General features: G+C 44.0%; 1 protein-coding gene across 10 annotated transcripts in view; it reads left to right on the top strand.

Moving 5' to 3' along the window:
• sdk2b (sidekick cell adhesion molecule 2b) overlaps nt 1-25,278 on the top strand; it is a 464,977-nt gene that overhangs the window by 416,632 nt on the left and 23,067 nt on the right. For 4 of the 10 annotated variants that reach the window (XM_071409555.1, XM_071409548.1, XM_071409553.1 and 1 more), the window contains exons 23-43: nt 95-204; nt 629-779; nt 1,006-1,243; nt 4,805-4,920; nt 5,111-5,300; nt 8,631-8,729; nt 9,063-9,257; nt 10,150-10,351; nt 10,659-10,762; nt 11,331-11,401; nt 14,090-14,225; nt 14,678-14,734; nt 15,437-15,538; nt 16,658-16,773; nt 16,964-17,150; nt 18,365-18,502; nt 19,101-19,307; nt 19,529-19,654; nt 20,751-20,915; nt 21,195-21,335; nt 22,936-23,098. In XM_071409555.1, the coding sequence (XP_071265656.1) occupies nt 95-204; nt 629-779; nt 1,006-1,243; nt 4,805-4,920; nt 5,111-5,300; nt 8,631-8,729; nt 9,063-9,257; nt 10,150-10,351; nt 10,659-10,762; nt 11,331-11,401; nt 14,090-14,225; nt 14,678-14,734; nt 15,437-15,538; nt 16,658-16,773; nt 16,964-17,150; nt 18,365-18,502; nt 19,101-19,307; nt 19,529-19,654; nt 20,751-20,915; nt 21,195-21,335; nt 22,936-23,098 (3,014 nt within the window). The remainder of the gene's footprint in view (nt 1-94; nt 205-628; nt 780-1,005; nt 1,244-4,804; nt 4,921-5,110; nt 5,301-8,630; nt 8,730-9,062; nt 9,258-10,149; nt 10,352-10,658; nt 10,763-11,330; nt 11,402-14,089; nt 14,226-14,677; nt 14,735-15,436; nt 15,539-16,657; nt 16,774-16,963; nt 17,151-18,364; nt 18,503-19,100; nt 19,308-19,528; nt 19,655-20,750; nt 20,916-21,194; nt 21,336-22,935; nt 23,099-25,278) is intronic. The other 6 variants (XM_071409556.1, XM_071409550.1, XM_071409549.1 and 3 more) reach the window with 4 other exon arrangements.

Here is a 25,278-nt window from a genome sequence, read left to right as displayed (position 1 = left end):
ACCTATTACCTATATACTGCACTACTTACTGTATAGGGTGCCATTTGGGATGCAGCGTATATCATGTTGTGTTGTGTGTTGTTGTTGTGTTCAGGTCAGTGTGATAGGAGACAATGAAGACTGGGTGATTGTTCACCAGCTGCCCAACGAGCCTGATGCCCGCTCCATGGAGGTGCCAGGACTCAACCCATACACTTTCTACAGGTAGTCTGCTATGTACCCACTTTCTACAGGTAGGCTGCTGTGTACCCACTTTCTACAGGTAGGCTGCTGTGTACCCACTTTCTACAGGTAGGCTGCTATGTACCCACTTTCTACAGGTAGGCTGCTATGTACCCACTTTCTACAGGTAGGCTGCTGTGTACCCACTTTCTACAGGTAGGCTGCTATGTACCCCTACACCTTTGACAGGTACTATACTTAACTCATATACCTTGACCTCTACCCATTCTACAAGTGTGAGGCCCACCTACCCCCAATTGAGCACAGCCTTAACTCTATTCTATTCTATTCTATTCGTAGAACCCTGTGTTTTTCCTGACCATGTGACCTGGCCACAAAAAACTCTTATGGAACCCTATGGATTACTCCTGTGATAACTTTGCTCTTGTTTCCTGTCTCCTGCTAGGTTCCGTATGCGTCAGGTAAACATTGTGGGAACCAGTCCTCCAAGTCAGCCCTCCAGAAAGATCCAGACCTTGCAGGCCCCTCCAGACATGTCTCCCGCAAACGTCACCCTGCGCACGGCCAGCGAGACCAGTCTGTGGCTTCGATGGGTGGTACGTGACGTCTCAACAGACTGACATTATGATGTGATGCTCTGAGTTTTTCATCAAGCGGTGATGACTGGCTGTGTGTCTTCGTGTGTTGTAGTTTTTATCTCTTGTTTCTTTCTTTCATTTTCCCTCTTTCTCTTTCTCCCTCTCGCTTTCTCCCTCTCCACCCCCCCTTCTCCTTCTTTCTCTCCCCCTCCCTCTCCCTCTTTCTCTCTCACCCCCCTCCCAGCCCCTACCAGAGTGGGAGTACAATGGGAACCCAGATCTGTTGGGCTACCGGCTCCAGTACTCCCGTACAGGCTCCCAGGGCAAGGCGCTGACCCATGTGATAGCTGACCGGCTGGAGAGGGAGTTCACTATCGAGGACCTGGAGGAGTGGACAGAGTATGAGGTCAGGGTTCAGGCTCTCAACGGTATCGGGGCCGGGCCCTGGAGCCAGCCAGTCAGAGGGAGGACCAGGGAGTCTGGTGAGATTATACATCACACTCTATGTATGCGCCTCAAATGGCACCCTATTCTCTATACAGTATAGTGCAATACTTTTGACCAGGGCCCATAGGAAATAGTGTGCAATTTGAGACACATACTATATGCAATTACACAGAAAATTATCCAGTGTTAAATTAACACTGAAAGTGTGGACCTGTGTAGACACTGGAAAGTGTTAAATTAACAGACTGCTTGGTGTAAAGCTTTATTTCCCAGGGTGCCTTGCCTTTCGAGTGAATTGTAGAGTTGCCACCCATGACTATATTTGTTAGGGACAGGTTGTTGCAATAATCCATTTTCAGTTATGGACACATCACCAAGTGAGATCCTGAGTGAATAAAACTTTACTATTTAACACAGTATGTACTTCATAAGGCCTTATTTTGCAGGCCTACACTCTAAACATAACATTTAACCCTGTAAGTGTTGAATAAACACTCATTGGTGTAAAATAACCCCAATGTTGGTGTTAATAACCGGAGTTGAACCAAAACCATGCCCATCATTATCATATTTCCCAGCATCCTCTAATGCAGGTTGATTTTAAGAATATTTCCATTCAATATCTATGTTTTTGCATGTACATTGATTGATTCTTAATGCTTCTTAAATATAAATGCCATACATTTTCTAAACTAATCCAATATGTTACTTGGATTCATTGTACCCGTTACCGAAATGTTTTTTCCAGTTTAGATCCGTTAGGTAGTTTCATATTTCAGTTTTCCCAACAATGAATTCAGGTTGCGGTTGATAAGAAACTTGGATTTCAAATTAAACTTCACTTTGTAAGACATCATAATGTGACAGGTTGTGTGAATAACCCACCAGGTTGGCTTGTTCGGATTACCCAAACATGGGTTAATTTAACCGTCAATGTAATTTTTGATCACTTTCATTCTGGGTTTACCAAGCAGCCGGGTCTTTTTTAATGTAATCCATAGGTTATCTTCGGGAGGATAGTTATTTTTAAATAGTTATTTTTGGCCACCTGTGAGAGTAAGTGTCATTCCAGTTGATCATGTTGAGTTTGTACACTATGATGTAAAATTGTCCTTATATTTTTGCACATTAGATATTCTAATCTAAAAAATATGAACATTATTATTTACTTATTGCTACAAAGGGGTTGCTATCCCATTGGGATATCACACAGGGATATTACATGGTGATTTGCATAGGCTTTGAAGGAACTCATACAGTGCCTTTCGGGAAGTATTCAGACCCCTTGACTTTTTACACATTTTGTTATGTTACAGCCTTATTCTAAAATGGATTTATTTTTAAATCCTCAACACTCTACACACAATACCCCATAATGACATCACAATGACATCACAATACCCCATAATGACAAAGCAAAAACGGTTTGTAGACGTTTTTGCTCATTTATAAAATAAAATAAACGTAAATACCTTATTTACGTAAGTATTCAGACCCTTTGCTATGAGACCCAAAATTGAGCTCAGGTGAATCCTGTTTCCATTGATCATCCTTAAGATGTTTCTACAACTTGATTGGAGTCCACCTGTGGTGAATTCAATTGATTGGACATGATTTGGAAAGGCACACACCTGTCTATATAAGGTCTCACAGTTGACGGTACATGTCAGAGCAAAAACCAAGTCATGAGGTCAAAGGAATTGTCCATAGAGCACCGAGACAGGATTGTGTCGAGGCACAAGATCTGGAGAAGGTTACCAAAAATTGTCTGCAGCATTGAAGGTCCCCAAGAATACAGTGGCCTCCATCATTCTTAAATAGAAGAAGTTTACAACCACCAAGACTCTTCCTAGAGCTGGTCGCCCGGCCAAACTGAGCAATCGATGGTAACTCTGACAGAGCTCTAGAGATCCTCTGTGGAGATGGGAGAACCTTCCAAAAGGACAATCATCTCTGCAGCACTCCACCAATCAGGTCTTTATGGTAGAGTGGCCAGACGGAAGCCACGCCTCAGTAAAAGACACATGACAACCCGCTTGGAGTTTGCCAAAAGTCATTTAAAGACTCTCAGACCATGAGAAACAAGATTATCTGGTCTGATGAAACCAAGATTGAACTCTTTGGCCTGAATGCCAAGTGGCAGGTTTGGAGGAAACATGGCACCATCCTTAGCATCATGCTGTGGATATGTTTTTCCCAAAACTAAGTGATCCAATCCCTGCAAACCAGTTTTTTCTTTTGCTTAAGCCCTTAAAATAATGCCTTATGAAATATATATTCTATTGTGTTAAATAATACAATTTTAATAACATATTCACTTAGGATCTCACTTGGTGAAGTCCGTAGGACTGAATATGGATGAATGCGACAAGCATGTCTTTGGCACTAACACATTCAGTAATGGGTGGTTACACTACAATTAACTCGAAAGGCAAGGCATTTTGGGAAATATACAAATAATGCTTTACACTAAGCAGTGTTTTAATTCAACACTGTTCAGTGTCTATACAGGTACGCACTTTCAGTGGTCATTTAACATAGGGGAATTTGCGGTGTAGTTACATTTTCTTTGATTACAGTATATCCTGTTTTATCTGGTTAATTACATCCCAACAGTTGGTGTAGTCTCACACACAACACTGATGTTCAGTCTTTAATTTTGGCACTCTTTGATCTACAGACTTCATTCATTTTAGGACATAAAAGGCATGACCTAATGCTACTGTATGTTCCTATGGCTACTGCCTCATCCACCCACACTATTAAACTATCAGGCTGTAATCACACATGTGTGGGTATGGCCCAGACTTCCTGCATATTACCTCTTTTATCTACCCACGCGTATGGTATGGGGGCCAGGGTCATTTTATTCTTCCTGCCTCATGGAGCCTTATGAAATGGACACCAACCGGTCTGCCTGCATTCTGCTCCTTCACACAGTCTCTCTCTCTCTCTCTCTCTCAAAAACCAACTAAAGTGAGGCATGAGTTGTTCTTTCGTTACGCTTTGTCTTGCTGTCTCTGGATGTTCTTGTAGAAGAGGCAAAGGGTTAGGATGTTCTCTCACTGTGCTGGTGCAGTCACTGTGGATACCAGACTTTAGGGAGCGGGGAGTAGAGGAGGGGAGTAGAGGAGGAAATTGGGAACACATGGGCTAGAATGTGGAATTCCTCTGCTTTTTTCCTTTTTTCAACTCACTCCAGCAAATTCTTCCGAATCACTGTTTAATGTCCAGGGATGAGTGCCAGGAAGGAGCCGTGGCCTAGCTGGCCTGATATAGAGCTGTGCTTTCTCTGGAGCTACAGCCACGCCTGGGTTAGACACTAGGCCTCAGTGGTTCACCAGTATGTGTCTTCAATGCTACACACGCAAGCACACGCTCTCTCTCTCTCTCTCTCTCTCACACACACACACACACACACACACACACACACACACACACACACACACACACACACACACACACACACACACACACACACACACACACACACACACACACACACACACACACACACACACAAAGGCCCATGAACATCAGGGAACGCATTTCGTTTATAAAAGTTAGTTTATTAATTTTTTCTTTATTTTATTTAGTCCCTTCCTGTGGCCCTACCAACATGTCAGCCTTCGCCACCACCTCCAGCAGTATCCTGGTGCGCTGGTTTGAAGTACCAGAACAAGACCGGAATGGACTTATCTTGGGCTACAAGGTGTGTGAGACGTTCAGTTATCACCCTCGCCTCCAAGAGGGACACAATACCTTTCTAATCCAATTCCTTCCTTTTGCCTAATTCCACTCTCTCATCCCGTCTCTATTCCACTCTGTCTTCCCCTCTCTCTTCCCATCTTCCCTCTCCACTCCCCTCTTCCCTCTCTTTTCCTCTCCTCTCCCTCCTTCAGGTGTTGTATAAGGAGAAGGACTCTGACTCGTCTCTCCAGTTGTGGACAATAGAGGGGAACGCCAGCCACAGTGTCCAGCTGACTGGTCTGGGGAAATACGTTCTTTATGAGATCCAGGTCCTGGCCTTCACCCGCATCGGAGACGGCATGCCCAGCTCACCACTCATACTGGAGAGGACCCTGGACGACGGTACGCCCTGGGCTGCCTAATATCTGCCTGTCTAAATTTAGAATACCTTAGATAATGAACAGTGATGTATACATTAAAATGTTATTTGTTACATGCTTCGTAAACAACATGTGTAGACTAACAGTGAAATGCAGTGTATTATAGAAAAATTATAACACAAGGAATAGATACACAATGACTAACGATAACTTGGCTGTATACACAGGGTAGCAGTACTGAGTCGATGTGCAGGGGTACAAGGTAATTGAGGTAGATATATACATATAGGTAAACTTAAAGTGACTAGGCAGCAGGCTAGATAATAAACAGTAACAGCAGCACGTGATGAGTCAAAAGAGTTAATGCAAAAATGGTCAATGCAATAGTCCGGGTAGCTATTGATGAACTATTTAACTAACTATTTTGCAGTCTTATGGCTTGAGGGGAGAAGCTGTTCAGGGTCCTGTTGGTTTGAGACTTTGTGCATCGGTACCGCTTGCTGTGTAGTAGCAGAGAGAACAGTCTATGACTTGGGTGCCTGGAGTCTTTGACAATTTTTAGGGCCTTCCTCTGACACTGCCTGGTATAGAGGTCGTGGATGGCAGGGAGCTCGCCCCCAGTGATGCACTGGGCCATACGGACTACCCTCTGTAGCGCCGTGCAGTCAGATGCCAAGCAGTTGTCACACCAAGCGGTGATGCAGCCAGTCAAGATGCTCTCAATGGTGCAGTTGTAGAACGTTTTGAGGATCTGAGGGCCCATGCCAAATCTTTTAAACCTTCTGTTGTCGTGCCCTTTTCACGACTGTTGGACCATAATAATTCCTTAGCTCAAATGCCTTGGTTCAAATGCCTTCCGTTTCATTTTTTGGTATTTATTAATCTGTATATATAGTATTTTAGTATATATTTTTTTTTACTGCTATAGGGATATAATTATTGCTTGGATAAATGTATTTACTATTATGTATTGATTTATTTTTCACTCTTTATGCGGTGCGTACTGCAGAGAACACCAGAATAATTATCACTGAATTATCACAGTGAATTATTGTCATGTTTGTTTATGTGTCAATTAATCCCATAAGGAATGGGTTGCCAACTAGCGAATTGACACAAAAATAAAATGGAATTAATTAATTCCTTAGTGATATGGACATCGAGGAACTGGAAGCTCTCAACCTGCTCCACTACAGCCCCGTCAATGTCGATGGGGTGTACTCGGCCCTCCGTTTCCTGTAGTCAATGATCAGGTCATTTGTCTTGCTCACATTGAGGGAGATGTTGTTGTCCTGGACCACACTGTCAATTCTCTGACTTTCTCCCTGTAGGCTGTCTCATCATCGTTGGTGATCAGACCTACCACAAACGTAATGATGGTGTTGGTGCTGTAGTCAATGAACAGCATTTTCACATAGGTGTTCCTTTTGTTCAGGTGGGGTTCAGGTCATCTGTGGATCTGCTGAGGCGGTATGCGAATTGGAGTGGGTCCAGGTTGTCTGGGATGATGGTGTTGATGTGAGCCATCACCAGGCTTTCAAAGCATTTCATGGCTACAGATATAAGTGCCCAGGGGGCAATAGTCATTTAGACAGGTTACCTTTGCGTTCTTGGACACAGGGACTATGGTAGTCTGCTGGAAACATGTAGGTATTACAGACTGGGTCAGGGAGAGGTTGAAAATGTCAGTGAAGACATGCTAACTGGTCAGCGCATACTCTGAATACTCGTCCTGATAATCAGTCAATATTTAACGGTCTTACTCACTTGGGCTACGGAGAGCGTGATCACATAGTCGTCCAGAACAGCTGGTGCTCTCATGCATGGTTCAGTGTTGCTAGCCTCAAAGAGAGCATAGAAGGTATTTTGCTTGTCTGGTAGGCTCGCGTCACAGGGACAGCTTGCGGCTTGGTTTCCCTTTGTAATCCGTGATTGTTTACAAGCCCTGCCATATCTGATATGCATCAGAGCCGGTGTAGTAGGATTCGATATTGGTCCTGTATTGACGCTTTGCCTGTAGTAGCGGAATTTTATGTAAGCGTATGGATTAGTGTCCTACTCCATGAAAACGTCAACTCTTGCCTTTAGCTCAGTGCGGATGTTGCCTGAAATCCATGGTTTCTGGTTGGGATATGTACGCATGGTCGCTTTGGGGATGACGTAGTTGATGCACTTATTAATAACTGATGTGGTAATCGGATGAATCCCAGAACATATTTCAGTCTGTGCTAGCGAAACAGTCCTGTAGCTTAGCATCCGAGTCATCTGACCACTTCCGTATTGAGCAGGTCATTGGTACTTCTTGTTTGAGTTTTTGTTTGTAAGCAGGAATCAGGAGGATAGAGTTATGGTCAGATTTGCTAAAAGGAGGGTGAAGGAGAGCTTTGTATGCGTCTCTGTGTGTTGAGGAAAGGTGATGTAAAGTTTTTTCTCCTCTAGGCGCACAGGTGACAGGCTAGTAGAAATCAGTTTTCCTGCATTAAAGTCACTGGCCACGAGGAGCGCTGCCTCTGGGTGAGCATTTTCTTGTTTGGTTATGGCAGAATACAGCTCATTGAGTGCAGTCTTTGCGCCAGCATCGGTTTGTGGAGGTAAATAGTATGGTCTACAGCTTATCATTAAATATTTTAACTCAGACGAGCAGAATATTAATATTAGCGATCGTGCACAAGCTGTTGTTAACAAAGAGACACACAACCCCTCCCCTGAGCTTCCCCCTGAGCTGACTTTCTGTCCTGCCGAACAGCTACATTATCTTTACCATGTCCTTGTTCAGCCATGACTCAGCGAAACATAGGATATTACAGTTCTTCAGATCACGTTGATAAGAGCTCATCCAGTTTGCCAATAGAACGGAGGGTAGAGGCGATTTATCCACTCTCTGATGTAGTCTTGTTAGGTATCCCGCACACCGGCCTCTATAGTGCCATCTCCTCTTTCTTCGAGTGTCTGGGATTTGGGCCTGGTCCGGAATAATCAATGTCTTTTGCCTCCGACTCATTTCTATAGAAATCCTCGTCCAAATCGAGGTTAGTGATAGCTGTTCTGATGTCCAGAAGCTCTTTTCAGTCATAGGAACCCTAAAATCAGCATGAAAAAATACACAAATTAGCACAATTGGTCAGGAGTCCGTAAAACGGAGACTATTCCCTCCAGCGCCATTCATCCATCTGCTCATACAGGATGTGTTATACCAAAGGATATGTAAAAGCTTTCAAATAGCTTATTAAAGCTATCCAGACTTTGATATTATAGTCGACCAATGCCTACTACCATTCAGTAACCACTGCATCTGATGTAAAGAGAAGAAGTGTTAAAAAGTGTAGCCCCTCTGCCCCCCTCTCGTCTCCAGTGCCCGGCCCTCCAGTGGGCATCCTGTTCCCTGAGGTCCGGACCACCTCGGTGCGTCTCATCTGGCAGTCCCCGTCTCAGCCAAATGGCATTATCCTGGGTATGTGATTTAACCTTTGACCCTGACCACACCTTGACCTTTCACCTTTAACCTGTCCAGACTCTACAAGAATGACCCTCTCATACAGCAAGCAAAAACAACACTTATTTTGACTATAATACTTACAAATAAATCGATTTTGGACCTAGCATCGTGGAACGAGCCTGATCCCTTTGTTCGCCATTTTTGTGTCAGGCAGAATCACGTTTCATGCTGAGTCCCTGTTTCTTTTTTAGGGGACATTTTGAAGAACATTTGAAGGAGTTTATCATAGCTTTTCTTTCTGACTCTCTCTCTCTCCTGTCATGTGTGTTTCCTTTCTCCTCCTCTCAGCCTATCAGATCACGTACCGTTTGAACTCGAGCAATAGCAACACGGCCACAGTGGACGTGCTGAACCCGAGTGCTCGTCAGTACATGGTGACGGGCCTGAAAAGAGATTCAATGTATGTGTTCCGCATCACAGCCCAGACACGCAAGGGCTGGGGAGAAGCCGCAGAGGCACTGGTGGTCACCACCGAGAAGAGAGGTAAACATATGAATTGAAACCTATGTTAGATGAAGTATTGTATCACATTAGTGTATAACCTATTGTACTTGGTGAATGTACCAAAAAGTGAGGTTACTATAGAAACATGGAAATATGCGTTTTAAGAAGAAGTAGTATAAAACATTAGTATATGAGTTATTGTACTTTATAGAACATTCCAGAACTTATTGTATATTTTGTGTACTTTGATGAAGTTTTATGTGACATTACCATGTGAGTTATTGTACTTACAGAGCATACCACAGAATATTGTCTACATGTGTTAGAGTGCAGACATGTTTATATTCTCAGTGTTGACACAGCATGCTAGAGTGGCTGAGGTGAGTCAGTCAGTTCTGTCAGTCACTTACAATAAACAACAGAGCATCCCAACGAGTTCAGAAGAAACCCTCATCTCATCTGATAGTAGTTTACAGATTCAGCACAACGGTTTTACATTAGTTATATTCCACCCAGTTACATCTGCAGTAATCAGCTATTTGTTTTGTGTGTTTATACAAGCACTTTTAAGTTAGTGAGTATTGTAGGCTATTGTCTTTTGAGTATGGTATAAGTCATTTATTTAACCTGATAAAAGCTTGTACGCAGATAACTATAATATAGCCTGAAAACTGTTACCTACCATAGAACATGGGCGTGTTGTTAACACTCTCTCTCTCTCTCTCGCTCTCTCGCTCTCTCGCTCTCTCGCTCTCTCGCTCGCTCGCTCGCTCTCTCGCTCTCTCGCTCTCTCGCTCTCTCGCTCTCTCTCTCTCTCTCTCTCTCTCTCTCTCTCTCTCTCTCTCTCTCTCTCTCTCTCTCTCTCTCTCTCTCTCTCTCTCTCTCTCTCTCTCTCTCTCTCTCTCTCTCTCTCTCTCTCTCTCTCTCTCAGCTCGCCCCCAGCCCACCAATCGTCCCATGGTGCCCCAGAAGGATGTTCAGGCCCGCAGTGTGTTGTTGTCATGGGAACCAGGCAGCGACGGCCTCTCTCCGGTCCGCTACTACACCGTGCAGCTGAGAGAACTGCCCGACAGCAACTGGACTATCCACTCTGCCTCGGTCACCCACGAGGCCAGCTCCTACATAGTTGGCAGGTACAGTATGCACCCTACCTAGCACACTACCCAGCACCCTTCCTAGTGCACTACCAGTAGCAACTGGACCGTCCACTCTGCCTCGGTCAACCACGAGGCCAGCTTCTACATAGTTGGCAGGTACAGTATGCACCCTACCTAGCACCCTACCTAGTGCACTAACAGGGGGACATAGTTAAAAGTTTTCTGTCGCACAGTATTTTAGAGATTTGCTTGGAAAGGCTGCACTTAGCCCTAGATGGAAGTTGAATAGTTGAAAAATGTCACTGAGAATGATGTTGTCTTATGTTCCATCGCTTCATGTTAGGCTGAAGCCCTTCACCTCCTACCAGTTTAGAGTGAAAGCCACCAACGACATAGGAGACAGTGAATACAGCGAGGAGAGTGAAGCTATCACTACACTACAGGACGGTAAGAGACTTAACCTCTTTTCACTTTGGGGTATCTTACTGCATTGAAAACAAAGATCCTTGTGAACATCATATTATCCGCACATGATTTGGTCTTCATTGTCCTTGGTTTCGCCACATTGACCCATAAACCATTTCGTAGGCAGGGAGTCTGTCATTTATGTTTTACATCAGTGCTGGGTTCCAATCCCTCCCTGAATAGAATGTCAGGATGACTTAACGTATTGCTGTGGTGAGGACATTATTGGCAGCACTAGAATAGGTGATTTGTTCATCACTATCTGTGTTTGCCGTGTGACCAGCCGTACACGCCAACAAAAACACTTACAACCAAACAATGTCAACCAAGCAGAACTAACTTTAACTAAAGAAATGTTCCTTCCGCAAATCATTCCAATAGCCATATTTGACTTGTTTATCAATGGGTGAGGTGGTTCCTTTATTTGTGTGTTTGTACACCGTGAATACCAGTGCGTTAGTCATTTGTGCCTGGGTGGTAGACCTTAGCTAACATTCCTCTTGGGGCTGCACGTCTTCAGCTGTGTTCTCTGTTTTCTCTCCTGTTCCAGCCCCTGACGAAGCCCCCACAATCCTCTCTGTCACGCCACACACAACTACATCCGTGCTGATTCGCTGGCAGGTAAGAAGAGGTGTGGGGATTGGTCCTGATGTCGGTCTTCCTATCCTCAGTAAAACCCAGTCATCTGTCAGTCAATGGGCGGTAATGAGAGGGCAGCGCGGTGTATAGGGTGTACTTAGACTGAGTGGAACACACACCTTCTCCTCTTCTCCTCTCTCTAACACTAACACCTGAATTAGCAGGCCATAAAGGGGAGATGGAGAGTTCAAAGGTTACTGCCTGTAGGAGTTTTACATCAAGACATCCAAGCGGTTATTGCCAGGCTCTTCTCTCTTTCGCCTGTTCTCTCTCTCCTCTCTTTTCCCTTTCTTCTGGTCCTGTTGTCTCATGTTTTATGACGGGGGAATTTCTCTCTGTGTGAGTCAACCATGGATGAGCTCATTTTTTGAATCCTGTCTCTTCATCTTATTCCTGTTGTACACTGCATGTGGTTGTGCATAGGAGGGCCGACCATAAATGAGATGAGGGAAAGGGGAATTACAGGGGAATCATTAAATCATTTATGCACTTTTCAATTGTGTTTAAATAAAAAGCTGCAGTTGAAGTCGGAAGTTTACATACACCTTAGCCAAATACATTTTAACTCAGTTTTTCACAATTCCTGACATTTAATCCTAGTAAAAATTCCCTGTCTTAGGTCAGTTAGGATCACCACTTTATTTTAACAATGTGAAATGTCAGAATAATAGTTGAGAGAATGATTTATTTCAGCTTTTATTTCTTTCATCACATTCCCAGTGGGTCAGAAGTTTACATACACTCAATTAGTATTTGGTAGCATTGCCTTTAAATTGTTTAACTTGTGTCAAACGTTTCGGGTAGCCTTCCACAAGCTTCCCACAATAAGTTGGGTGAATTTTGGCCCATTCCTCCTGACAGAGCTGATGTAACTGAGTCAGATTTGTAGGCCTCCTTGCTCGCACATGCTTTTTCAGTTCTGCCCACAAATGTTCTATAGGATTGAGATCAGGGCTTTGTGATGGTCACTCCAATACCTTGACTTTGTTGTCCTTAAGCACTTTTGCCACAACTTTGGAAGTATGCTTGGGGTCATTGTCCATTTGGAAGACCCATTTGTGACCAAGCTTTAACTTCCTGACTGATGTCTTGAGATGTTGCTTCAATATAGCCATATAATTCTCTTCCCTCATGATGCCATCTATTTTGTGAAGTGCACCAGTCCCTCCTGCAGCAAAGCACCCCCACAACATGATGCTGCCACCCCTGTGCTTCACGGTTGGGATGGTGTTCTTGTCAGAGTCGTGTGTATAGGTGGCAGGGAAGTCAGGCGCAGGAAAATCAAACTTAAGGTAATGGAGTTGTTTAATAACAATAAATAAAACATAACTCCAAAACTATAAATAACAATAAAACAAAGTGGGTACGAGGACCCGTCGCGCACCAATACAAACAACACGAAACTGAACATCAAACAATCTCTGACAAAGACATGATGGGAAACAGAGGGTTAAATACACAACAGGTAATGAGTGGGATTGAAACCAGGTGTGTAGGAAGACAAGACAAAACCAATGGAAAATGAAAAATGGATCAATGATGGCTAGAAGACTGGTGACGTCGACCGCCGAGCACCGCCCGAACAAGGAGAAGCTTCGACTTCGGCAGAAGTCGTGACAGTTCTTCAGCTTGCAAGCATCCCCTTTTTTCCTCCAAACATAACGATGGTCATTATTGCCAAACAGTTCTATTTTTGTTTAATCAGACCAGAGGACATTTCTCCAAAAATTACAATCTTTGTCCACATGTGCAGTGGCAAACCCTAGTCTGGCTTTTTTATGGCGGTTTTGGAGCAGTGGCTTCTTCCTTGCTGAGCAGCCATTCAGGTTATGTCGATATAGGACTCGTTTTACTGTGGATATAGATACTTTTGTACCTGTTTCCTCCAGGATCTTCACAAGGTCCTTTGCTGGTGTTCTGGGATCGATTTGCACTTTTCGCACCAAAGTACGCTCATCTCTAGGAGACAGAACGCGTCTCCTTCCTGAGCGGTATGATGGCTGAGGGGTCCCATGGTGTTTGTACTTGCGTACTATTGTTTGTACAGATGAACGTGGTATCTTCAGGCGTTTGGAAATTGCTCCCAAGGATGAACCAGACTTGTGGAGGTCTACAATTTTTTTTCTGAGGTCTTTACTGATTTCTTTAGATTTTCCCATGATGTCAAGCAAAGAGACACTGCGTTTGAAGGTAGGGCTTGAAATACATCCACAGGTACACCTCCAATTGACTCAAATTATGTCAATTAGCCTATCAGAAGCTTCTAAAGCCATGACATAATTTTCTGGACTTTTTCAAGCTGTTTAAAGGCACAGTCAACTTAGTGTATGTAAACTTCTGACCCACTGGGATTGTGATACAGTGAATTATAAGTGAAATAATCTGTCTGTCAACAATTGTTGGAAAAATTACTTGTGTCATGCACAAAGTAGATGTCCTAACCGACTTGCCAAAACTATAGTTTGTTAACAAGACATTTTTGGAGTGGTTGAAAAACTATTTTTAATGACTCCAACCTCAGTGTATTTAAACTTCCAACTTCAACTGTAGCTAACTAGAAATTAATCAAATATCTAGTTAGCTAGCTCAGCTTTGTAAATATGAGTGTCTGTGAGAGAGACTATGTTGAACATGTCCTAATTGTAGTCTAACATTGTGTCGTCATCACAGCCTCCGTCTGAGGAGAAGATTAACGGTATCCTCCTGGGCTTCCGGATACGGTACCGGGAGCTCCTGTACGACCATCTCCGCAGTTTCTCCGTACGCACTGCCAACAGCCCCTCTGCTACCTGGGCCGAGCTCACCTGTGAGTAACAGCCTTCCCACAACCTCCTTGTAACTTTTCCACAACCTTACATCAACCTCTCCACAAGTCCCCTACAACCTCTGCACAAGGTCACACAGAACTCCATCAGAACATGTACAAAACTTGCCCTCCTTGTCTTCCTGTAACTCTGTGGTTGTGCATGGCAAATCTTACTCTATAGTCTCTCTTATAATCAGTTATGATCAGTCCTATCTTATGTTTAATGTAGAGCTGTTATGTTATATCTGCTCTGTCTGTGCGATATATCATTTCTCTTTGATTAAGTTATTGTGGGTTTCTCTGACTGTGTGTATTTTTCACTGGTTCTTGCACTGTCAGAGCAGTCACAGAGTGCATTAACGCAATGACATGTCTCTCCTCTACTCATGCCCTCTCTCTTCTGGCTGCCCCCACTCACGCTCATGTTTGACCCCTCACCTGCTCCCTCACAGCCCCCTACAGCGTGCGAAACCTGAGCGAGTCCTCTCTCACCCAGTATGAGCTGGATAGTAAGTCCTCACATGCCTGCCAACCCTTCACACTCTGTCTCACTGCTGATGAAATACACACTGAACACCACAGAGCCCTAGTGATGGCACACACACTTGCACACACACACACACATTCATTTAGTTATAAAGCAAAAGGAAGTTAGTCAGTGTGTAAGCTCTAGCCATGTAGATGATTAACCCAGCTGCCTTGTCTTGTGTGTGTCAGGAAATGCAGAGTGAAAATTGAGTTTACTAAATCTAATGAAGTCGTTACCATATTTGTTTGTCTGTTCTGACAGTGAGCTCAAACAGACCACTGTGTGGGCCCTGATTTAAAGATGCCTTGTCTACTGTCTATGTGGATATTGTATGTTCAATAGGATTCGCCGGGAAGACTTGCTTGTCCAGTCCAAGTTTTATGGGCTCATGTACTTGTATTTGTTTTGTTTTGTCAAGCATCACAAAACCAGACGGTCACATATTTTCAGTGTATTTCTTTCCAGTACGCAACAACTATCCAATTACATCCTTGGATAGATTCTAACTACTGCATAAGACATATTTACAAAATCAACAAATGTATTTTCTGGCATGTATTGATCGCCCTTACAAAAGAGGTTTCTGGCATCAATTATCCTTCCTGTTCAAATAAAGGTCAAAATAAATGTTGGGGTGATGGTGGGTTGTTGTTTAATGTCAGTGTTTTTCCTTGTTCCCCAGACCTGAGCAAACACAAGCGCTATGAGATCAGGATGAGTGTTTATAATGTCGTGGGGGAGGGACCAACTAGCACACCACAGGAAGTGTTTGTCGGAGAGGCAGGTAAGTCGCTCAGTGAGGTGGGGAGGTTACACACAACAAACGCACAATCTCTCTCTCTCTCTCTCTCTCTCTCTCTCTCTCTCTCTCTCTCTCTCTCTCTCTCTCTCTCTCTCTCTCTCTCTCTCTCTCTCTCTCTCTCTCTCTCTCTCTCTCTCTCTCATCTGACTACTCTGCATACTAGAACTCTAGACTATCTGACTCACTCTAGAATAGTAGAACTCTAGACTATCTGACTCACCCTGAATATCAGAACTATAGACTATCTGACTCACCTAGAATAGTAGAACTATAGACTATCTGACTCACCCTGCATATTCAGAACCTATAGACTCATCTGACCACCTAGAATAGTAGAACTATAGACTATCTGACCACCCTGAATATAAGAACTATAGACTATCTGACCACCTAGAATAGTAGAACTATAGACTATCTGACCACCTAGAATAGTAGAACTATAGACTATCTGACCACCCTGAATATAAGAACTATAGACTATCTGACCACCTAGAATAGTAGAACTATAGACTATCTGACCACCCTGAATAGTAGAACTATAGACTATCTGACCACCTAGAATAGTAGAACTATAGACTATCTGACCACCCTGAATAGTAGAACTATAGACTATCTGACCACCTAGAATAGTAGAACTATAGACTATCTGACCACCTAGAATAGTAGAACTATAGACTATCTGACCACCTAGAATAGTAGAACTATAGACTATCTGACCACCCTGAATAGTAGAACTATAGACTATCTGGCCACCCAGAATAGTAGAACTATAGACTATCTGACCACCCTGAAGGCAGGGGGATTCTGCTTGTCGAGCTATTCTTGGCAAATGTTTATTGGATTGGTACCATTTACAAATGTATTCAGGTTGCAGGATAAGTTTGTTTTTATTAAATGTGACTGTGTGAGCCTGGGCATAAAGTGAGAGTAGTTTCCCCTGTTCTCATCTGTAAAGCTATCATTCCACACACAGGCAGCTAGACAGTAGTGTTTCCAGAAGCAGTGAGGAGAAAAACCCACTGAAACTGATTCCACTGATATTTCTTCTGTTTTGTTTCTACCTGAGTTTTTGCTAGATTTTTATTCCTTCTTTTTCCACAGTACCCACTGCCCCACCCCAGAACGTGGCCATCCAAACAGCAACGGCCACCCAGCTGGATGTGACGTGGGAGTCTCCTCCACTGGACACTCAGAACGGAGACATCCAGGGCTACAAGGTAAGTTGGAGGGTTTCACAAGAATTCCAAACCATAGAATTCGAATCATTTTAATCATTACAGTCAAAATCATTCAAGTGTATTAACAGTTGCAAGTTTCTGCGTGACTCTTTAATCATAGTGGGATGTAAAGGATATCTTTACTATGAGCTAATATGTGTCTGTTTTCCATATCTCCTCCTCCCTCCAGGTGTACTTCTGGGAGTTCCAGCGTAAGAACGAGACAGAGAGGCTGCGGACCCTGTTCTTGCCAGAGGGAGGGGTCAAGCTGAAGAACTTGACTGGATACACCACCTACATGATAAGTGTGGCCCCCTTCAACGCAGCTGGGGACGGGCCCCGGAGCCCCCCGACCAGGGGCCGCACACAGCAGGCTGGTAAGCATACTGTCATGTATATTGTATACAGTAAACAGTATACTGCCATGTAAAGAAACCCACAGGAGTTGTCTGTTTCTTAAAATGAAAGGAAAGCAATTTTATTGACTTAAATTCAAATTCCTCCTCCAACTCCCTCAAACATTCCAAGGGTTTCTATCTGTGAGCTTTTATACGATGCACCTAATGTTGGTGTCAGCATGCCAAGCCAGAAATGTTAGAAACCACACGGCATAAACATCAGTTCCCTATCAATGGCCTCTTTCAGTCTCTTGACTCATCCGCTGGTTTCCTGGACAGTCTTGTTTGGTATGAGATGGTATGAAAATGTTTAGAGGCTATTTCTTTCGTTCTTTGGAGTTTTTTGTCTCAAAACTCCTTCCTGTGGTTTCTTGGAAATGCATTCTCTCTGGCACAGTGATCTAAATAGCAACATAAGACAGTCGCCAGATTGTTTTTCCCTCCAAAGATCATCCTCCCCCCTCCTTTCTGTACAGTCACTGTAGAAATGTGTTTTTCATCCGATCCCCTTGTAAATTTTTTTGCAGTTTGCTGTGTTTGATATCTCAAGGGGGAGGGGAGGCGTGGGTTGGAAGACACAGAGGGGGGATGTGCTCTAACCTTTTAGGCGAGAGACGGAATAGATGGAAGCAGATGACAAGTGTGTTGAGGAGAGGGCAAGAGAGGGAGGAGAAGAGATACACAGGGCTGATAGCAGGAGGCTCATCACACAATGAAGCCTGTGTTTGAGGGTTCCAAATAGTCCTGCTCAACGACTTAAGAGAACAGGAGAGCTGTGTTCTTTGTACAGTAGTAGTGTCACAAGCTCATCTATGTCACTAGCCTATTATTACTGGAGCCTGACGGTATGATGGCTGTCATGCCCTGGGGACATTAAATGACTCTAAAAGCAAACAGCACATCATCAATAGTTTTGAAATGACTTTGCGTCTTCAAAATCGAGGGCATCCATCACATGCACACATAGGCCTGGGTTCAGAGGCTGAGACAATAAAAAGGGCCTTGGCTAATGCGAGAAAGGGTCATAGAAGCAGGAGCCTATCTCTTGTTTCTGTAGTGTGAGGCAGCTTGATGTACAAGTACACCCCCTGGACGCTAGTCTGTCAAAGGGCCATCCTAATGTACACAATCCAAAATATAACTGTACATTCCTCTGACCCCCTAACCTCTGACCTGTGTCCTCTGACCTCCAGCCCCCAGCGCTCCCAGCTTCATCCACTTCAGTGAGCTGACCACTACTTCAGTCAACGTGTCCTGGGGCGAGCCCACCTACCCCAACGGCATCCTGGAGGGCTACCGGCTGGTCTACGAGCCCTGCACCCCTGTGGACGGTAAGACACCCCCTCAACCTGTTCGACGCATCCCACCTCACATCTGACAACTCACCCATCTCTGAGTCTGCATCCCAAATTACACCCTATTCCTTTGTAGTGCACTACTTTTGACCAGGGCCCTATGGGCCCTTATCAAAAGTAGTGCCCTATATAGGGGAATAGAGTGTCATTTAGGACACAACCTGAGTCTCTCTCACTGTATGAGGGTAGGCTAAACATCAACATACCTAATAACTACATTGAAAAACTATATTTTTCCATTGCTGAGTGAGTGGTGGCCATTATTTCCTTTGTTGACGCCAAATAGCATGCTGAATCAGTTGATAATGTTGCTATGTTAACCCTTTTCATTCATTTCCCATGTATGTCCCAACAACTGTTGGAGTGTGCCAGTGTGTGTGTGTGTGTGTGTGTGTGTGTGTGTGTGTGTGTGTGTGTGTGTGTGTGTGTGTGTGTGTGTGTGTGTGTGTGTGTGTGTGTGTGTGTGTGTGTGTGTGTGTGTGTGTGTGTGTGTGTGTGTGTGTGTGTGTGTATGTGTTGTTCCAATCCAGTCCCTGGGTATTAGCCCCACTCTAAATGTGGTGTGTTTGTCTAGAGTCTACCGTGGCCTGTGCCGACTGTCTTCACTCCCCCTCCCCCCCAGGCGTCAGTAAGATAGTGACGGTGGACGTCAAAGGGGCCCCGTTCTGGATGAAGATTAAGGATCTGGCTGACGGGGTTACCTACAACTTCAGGATCCGGGCCAAGACGTTCACCTATGGGCCTGAGGTGGAGGCTAACATCACCATGGGGCCTGGGGAAGGTTCGTCTACCTCTGGCTGAGGCCCATATCCTGACTTGCAATATGCACACTTAACTCAACCTTCTGTGCAAATACTTAATTGACATCAATGAATGATTTACAAATGCCAGAGTGTGCGGATCTCAAGTTAAGCTTAGGCCCTGAATATGCCCTAATATTTTGAAGGTATATTGAGGTTGCCTGACCCTCAAACCTTTCTCTAACCTTTGACCACCATGCAGGAGCCCCCGGCCCCCCTGGAGAGCCCTTCATCTCTCGCTATGGCTCAGCTCTGACTATCCACTGGGCTAACGGTGACCCCGGGAGGTCGCCTATCACACGCTACGTCATCGAGGCCAGACCCTCAGGTATATACACCCAACACGTGACATACTGGACTGGACTCCACTTGCTTGACTTATTCCTTTTAGCTTCTAGTGGAGCAAAGGGCCTCAACGGTACATCTCCAGCGAACTATGTTCTGGACAGTTTTCATTTCTGCCGCTGGTGGACATATTGGATACTTCCAGATTGATCCACAGTTCACAATCCTTTCCAATCATGCAATCTGTTAACCCAGCTTGGTACTTGCTTCCACAGGAATAATATGATTTAGAATAGGGTGTCAATATGGTCCCAACAGACGATGATGTTTACTCACTATTCTTTTAATGGAGTATTGATTGGGGTGCAGCGGAGCTTGAGACGTAACGACAGGTTTCGTCTGTGATTGACAGCTGTACAGTGGGAATAGAGGAATGATGGATGGAGGCACATAGAGAGGGATGGATTACACCACTGGTGACTTGAGGAATGGGTGGATGGGAGTGGGGGGCACTGAGCCCCAGATGTTAAGAAAGTATCATGCAGATTCACTTGGTAGCATACGAGCCTGTCCCTAACAACATCAGTAGGACTACTCAGCTGTCCATATTACTAGTTACTATGTCACAGTTTTTCATTGTCAGGAAAAACTCCTGGCGCTACTACAGATGAACTTTACCCTTCATATCTCCGTACTTCACTAGTGACATAAACTTTAAATGAACTCTGGTGTTGGCTGATGTTCTTGAGCACTCCATAAACGTCAAACTCCTAGGAAGATTTATGGTTATTAGCACTTAGCTCTTATGGATTCTGGCAGCCATTACAAAAGCAAACATGAAACATCCCATAATATTCCATCTTGTGAATCATACCTACTGTCTTTTTATACGGTTGTGTACCTCTCAAAGACAAGAGAGCATTATGGGAGATTTACAATATATGAATTGCATGATGTTTATATGGTTTGAATTACCTTGGATATAGCCAGATTATGTTTTATACTAACGTATAGGCTTTTAAATGGGCTTTTCTATCGATTATATAATGACTACTTTCAGTCTCGTTTACCGCAGTTTTTTCATGTTTGATTACTACTCATCCAAAAACCTTCTTCTACTTCTTCTACTCTGCCAACAGATGAAGGCTTGTGGGATATCTTGATCAAGGACATCCCAAAGGAAGTGACGTCATACACCTTCAACATGGACATTCTGAAGCAAGGAGTTAGTTATGACTTCCGGGTCATTGGAGTGAACGACTACGGCTACGGATCTCCTAGTCCACCCTCAGCCTCCATATCTGGTGAGTTATTTCATATATCTATGTCCCAAATGTCACCCTATTCCCTAGTGCACTGCTTTTGACCAGGGTCCATAGGGGTGACATTTGGGACACAATGGTAATTGAACTTCAGGTTTTCATGTTAATCAATGAGAAAATCTTACCTCATTTTATAGAATTTAAGAATAATCAGTGTAACAGAAAATATAGAGTTTTCAGATGCTACCTTTGCATCAGTGCTCCCTGCTCTGTCCTTGTGTTTAGTCCAGTTGTTATATTGCGTGTGTTCTTCTCCTCTAGCCAAAAAGGTGGCGCCGTTCTATGAGGAGTGGTGGTTCCTTGTGGTGGTGGCTCTCGTGGGACTCATCTTCATCCTCCTACTGGTCTTCATCCTTATCATCAGAGGACAGAGCAAGAAGTACGCCAAGAAGTCTGAATCAGGTGAGAGGTCGAGCGGAAGACATGATCAGCATCATATTACTAGACAACAAGGTCTTTGTTATGTTCCTTTTTATCTCAAAGATTCTGTATTTCTATTCTACAGTGGTCTACTTTTGGCATATAGCCTATGGGGGGAGAGAGAGAGAGAGAGAAGGAGAAAGAGGGAAAAGGGGAAGTAAAGGGGGAGAGAGGGAGAAGTGGTGGATAGAGAGAGAGAGACAGGGAGAAATGAGAGAAAGAGAAAGTGATCTGTAGAGGAGGAGTATAGTAGGGGGCCTATCTAGTTGTACAGTCTGCTCCTCTCTGACATCAGCAGGTATTTCCTCTGCCTCAGCACTTCTCTCTGCTGTGTGGCGCTGCCAGTGCCAGGCTGCCAGGCTGGGGCAACCCACGGGTCTGAAACACAAGAGGTCTTTTCTTCTCTTCTCTCCCTTCTCTCTCGTCTCTCGCTTCCCTCCCTTCTCTGCTCTCTAACACAGAGATACTCTCACAGACCCCCTGTAACCCCCCTCATGGAATACTGGACCGGTGCACGTTTACAAATCAGCTCGTTATAGTGACTAAATGTTTGCAGAACGACAGCTTTGCCGCCAGATGCCCTTGGAGGGGTCTGCTGTGTAAGGGGGGTAGTAGATGTTTGGACCCTTTCCTTCTCGTAGATTCCCACTTCACTCATAGGCAGGGATAATATTCTCATACTGTAGACCCAGGCCCTTGGAGTCTGCTGATCAAAGCACTTGCAAAGCAGGGGGAGAGTAGGTCAGAGGGTAGGAGAGTAGGTCAGAGGGTAGGTCAGAGGGTAGGTCAGAGGGTAGACCAGAGGGTAGACCAGAGGGTAGACCAGAGGGTAGACCAGAGGGTAGACCAGAGGGTAGCCTAGAGGGTAGCCTAGAGGGTAGCCTAGAGGGTAGCCTAGAGGGTAGCCTAGAGGGTAGCCTAGAGGGTAGGCCAGAGGGTAGGCCAGAGGGTAGCCTAGAGGGTAGCCTAGAGGGTAGGCCAGAGGGTAGGCCAGAGGGTAGGCCAGAGAAGCAACAAGACACATTTTAGATCTGTGTCTGTCCATCAACATCATCTCATAAGGCTATTGACCTGGACTTTGTTTTTGTTTAGGTTTAAAGGCAGTTTTTTTGTTGTTGAATCTTGTGGAATCTGTTATCAATGTTTAGATTCCTGGCTAAACTCACCTAATATACTGGTGATGACATCATTGTGGTATTTCCAGTCACTCTTCTAGTTTCTATTGAACTCAGTAGTAACAGTAGTAGTGGTAGAGTACAATACATAGCATATGCATAACATCCATTCATGATCCATCATCTTGTGTTTCTATAGAACTCAACGGGTATGCCCCAAATGGCACCCTATTCCCTATGTAGTGCACTACTTTTGACCAGGACCCATATAGGGTGCCATTTGGGACACAACCATACAATAGTAACAGTACTAAAGCTGATCCACCCCTAAATTTTTTTTTTTTTAAACAGTACTAGAGTGGGCTTCTGTACATGACATACATAATACAACATCCATGCATCCTCTTCACAGCATCACTAACCCCCACCTGCCTGTCCGTCCATCCCTCTGGCCTGTGGTCACACAGTGTCTCCCTATGTGTGTTCATCAGGGAACAACTCTAACTGTAATGCCCTGACCCATGGAGATATGGTCAGCCTGGACGAGGGACGCTTCCCCGCCCTGGAACTCAACAACCGCCGGCTGTCCGTCAAGAACTCCTTCTGCCGTAAGAACGGCGTCTACACCAGGTCAGTAACTAGTATGCTAGCTGTTCTGGTAGACTTCCAGGCATTGCGCTAACGCTAGTTAGCTATGGTTCGCGAAACTACCTTCAACTACCTTCAAACTGCACGCAGACATAAAAATGGTATCCATGACTTCATCTGACTTATTGTCAAAATCTTGCACTACCCCATTAAATTGACTGGTTTGAATATGTTTATGGTACTGTATACAGTACCATACGGTACACAATACTAATTATTATGGTTCTGTGTTTGTCATTGAGGAACACTATGACCTCATGCCTTGAGAAGTCCAACTGAGGCTGATGGATGGATGGAAAGGACTTTATGCTGGAATGGATTGGAATGGATACTCCTATAAAACTCTGTTTCCACTGGAAAACAGTACACACAGAGAACTGCTGCTTTTTCTAATGAGGCAGTGTATTACAGACCTGGGTTCAAGTACTATTTAAAATCTTTCAAAAACATTAAGCATTCGCTTTAGCTTGCCTAGATTGCCAGATGGGCAGGATCTGTACTTTTATGACTATTCTATTGGTTCCATTGCACCAGGCAAGATCCATCAAGCCCAGCCAAAGTATTTGAAATTGTTTTTGAACCCAGGTCTGGAATATTCCACTGTCCACAGCTTAACTGTTGATGAGTTCATTACCTTGTCTCTGTTAATCTCATTGTCTGGCACTTTGGACCAGTGATCTGAATGGCAGCTGACCAAACTCACCAGGAGGAACTGAATATGGATTGAGTCACAGTTATAAACCCATGACCCTTTATTTTCCATTAGATGATCACCCCAGTTGCAAAGCTACCGCTAATTTACCGAAGTTACCAGAAATGTCTATAATTTTGGTAATTTATGGTAATTTTGGTAATTTATACTTGAAAAGTATTCATATATAGTATTAAAAAAAAGAATATATATGTATATATATATATATATGTCTGTGTCCATATTGTCCATGAGTTTCTAGTGGATAGACCATATGGTTCAAGAGAAAATAGACTAATTAATTAAAAAAGCATCTAGTCAACAATGGTATTCTTTTTACTTAACTCTGCAACTCTTCCAACTATCGACTTTTTTCATAATTACCATCAGTTTGGCGCCAAAACATTTACAACAAAGACATATTGACATAGTAAAAAAAAGGTTTAATAAAATATATAAAGGATAATTTCATTCTGAAACCCTCATATTAAACACCAATGGTATTCACTAAGCTAATGGTTTATAATCAGGATAATGTTTTACAGCTTTGTCATTATTCTAAAATCATCTTATTTGATTATTTGATGTATTTTACATGTGATAAGGCCCCACAGAGGGCCAGAGATAATTAAAGACACCTGTGATAATCTGAAGTACCCAACAAGGTACAAGTTACCAAAATCCTGGTAGTTTACTGGTAACGTTAGAAAGTTTCCAGCAGTAATATGCCCTCCCTTTGCAACTGTACCCAGTGTGTATTCATATTGTCTTGCCATATTATGAGCGATCACAGCATTGCCACTATTGGAATTGGTCTTTTATTTCTGTGTTTTATCAGTACATTAGGAATGACCACCACATTGCAATATATTGCAGGCTCTGTGTGGAGTGTGTAATTGTGTGTGTAGTATTGCCAGCGCGATGGTATTAGGTTAGAGGAGATAGTATTAAGATGAGTGTGACTGACTGACTGTGTGAGCATCCCAAGTAGAGCACTAAATAGGGAATAGGGCTCCATTTGGGACTGACGGCGAGCGAGCTCACAACAACCAGCTGGAGAGCCAGGTGCCCTCTGCTCTGATGCTCTGATGCTGGGCCCGGGGGAATTTGCCCTGTCCTTTATCCACGGGAGGTGTGTGTGTGTGTTTGCCCTTGGGGAAGGATCAAAGGTGCCCTGGCCTTTGAGGAGCAGCCAGCTAGCCAAGTGAGAGAAGGGGTGAGAAGAGGGGTGAGAAGGAGTGAGAAGAGGGGTGAGAAGAACGGTGAGAAGAACGGTGAGAAGGAGTGAGAGGAGGGGTGAGAGGAGGAATGCTCAGATGTACCTCTGCTATCTTTGAACTCCCCATAGCTGAGGTGTAAGGAGGGGAATAACTGGAGACTGCTATCCGTACTGGATCTCCTCACTCTGAGGAAGAGAGGATTGAAACAGTGTTGCTCTATTGTGTTGTTTGAGCCAGTGTGTTTACATCTA

Source organism: Salvelinus alpinus, chromosome 7 (genome assembly GCF_045679555.1).
Source record: "Salvelinus alpinus chromosome 7, SLU_Salpinus.1, whole genome shotgun sequence".
NCBI classification, from domain to species: Eukaryota; Metazoa; Chordata; class Actinopteri; order Salmoniformes; family Salmonidae; genus Salvelinus; species Salvelinus alpinus.
The sequence above is the reverse complement of the archived record's forward strand: the minus strand, read 5'-3'. Positions and strand labels throughout refer to the sequence as shown.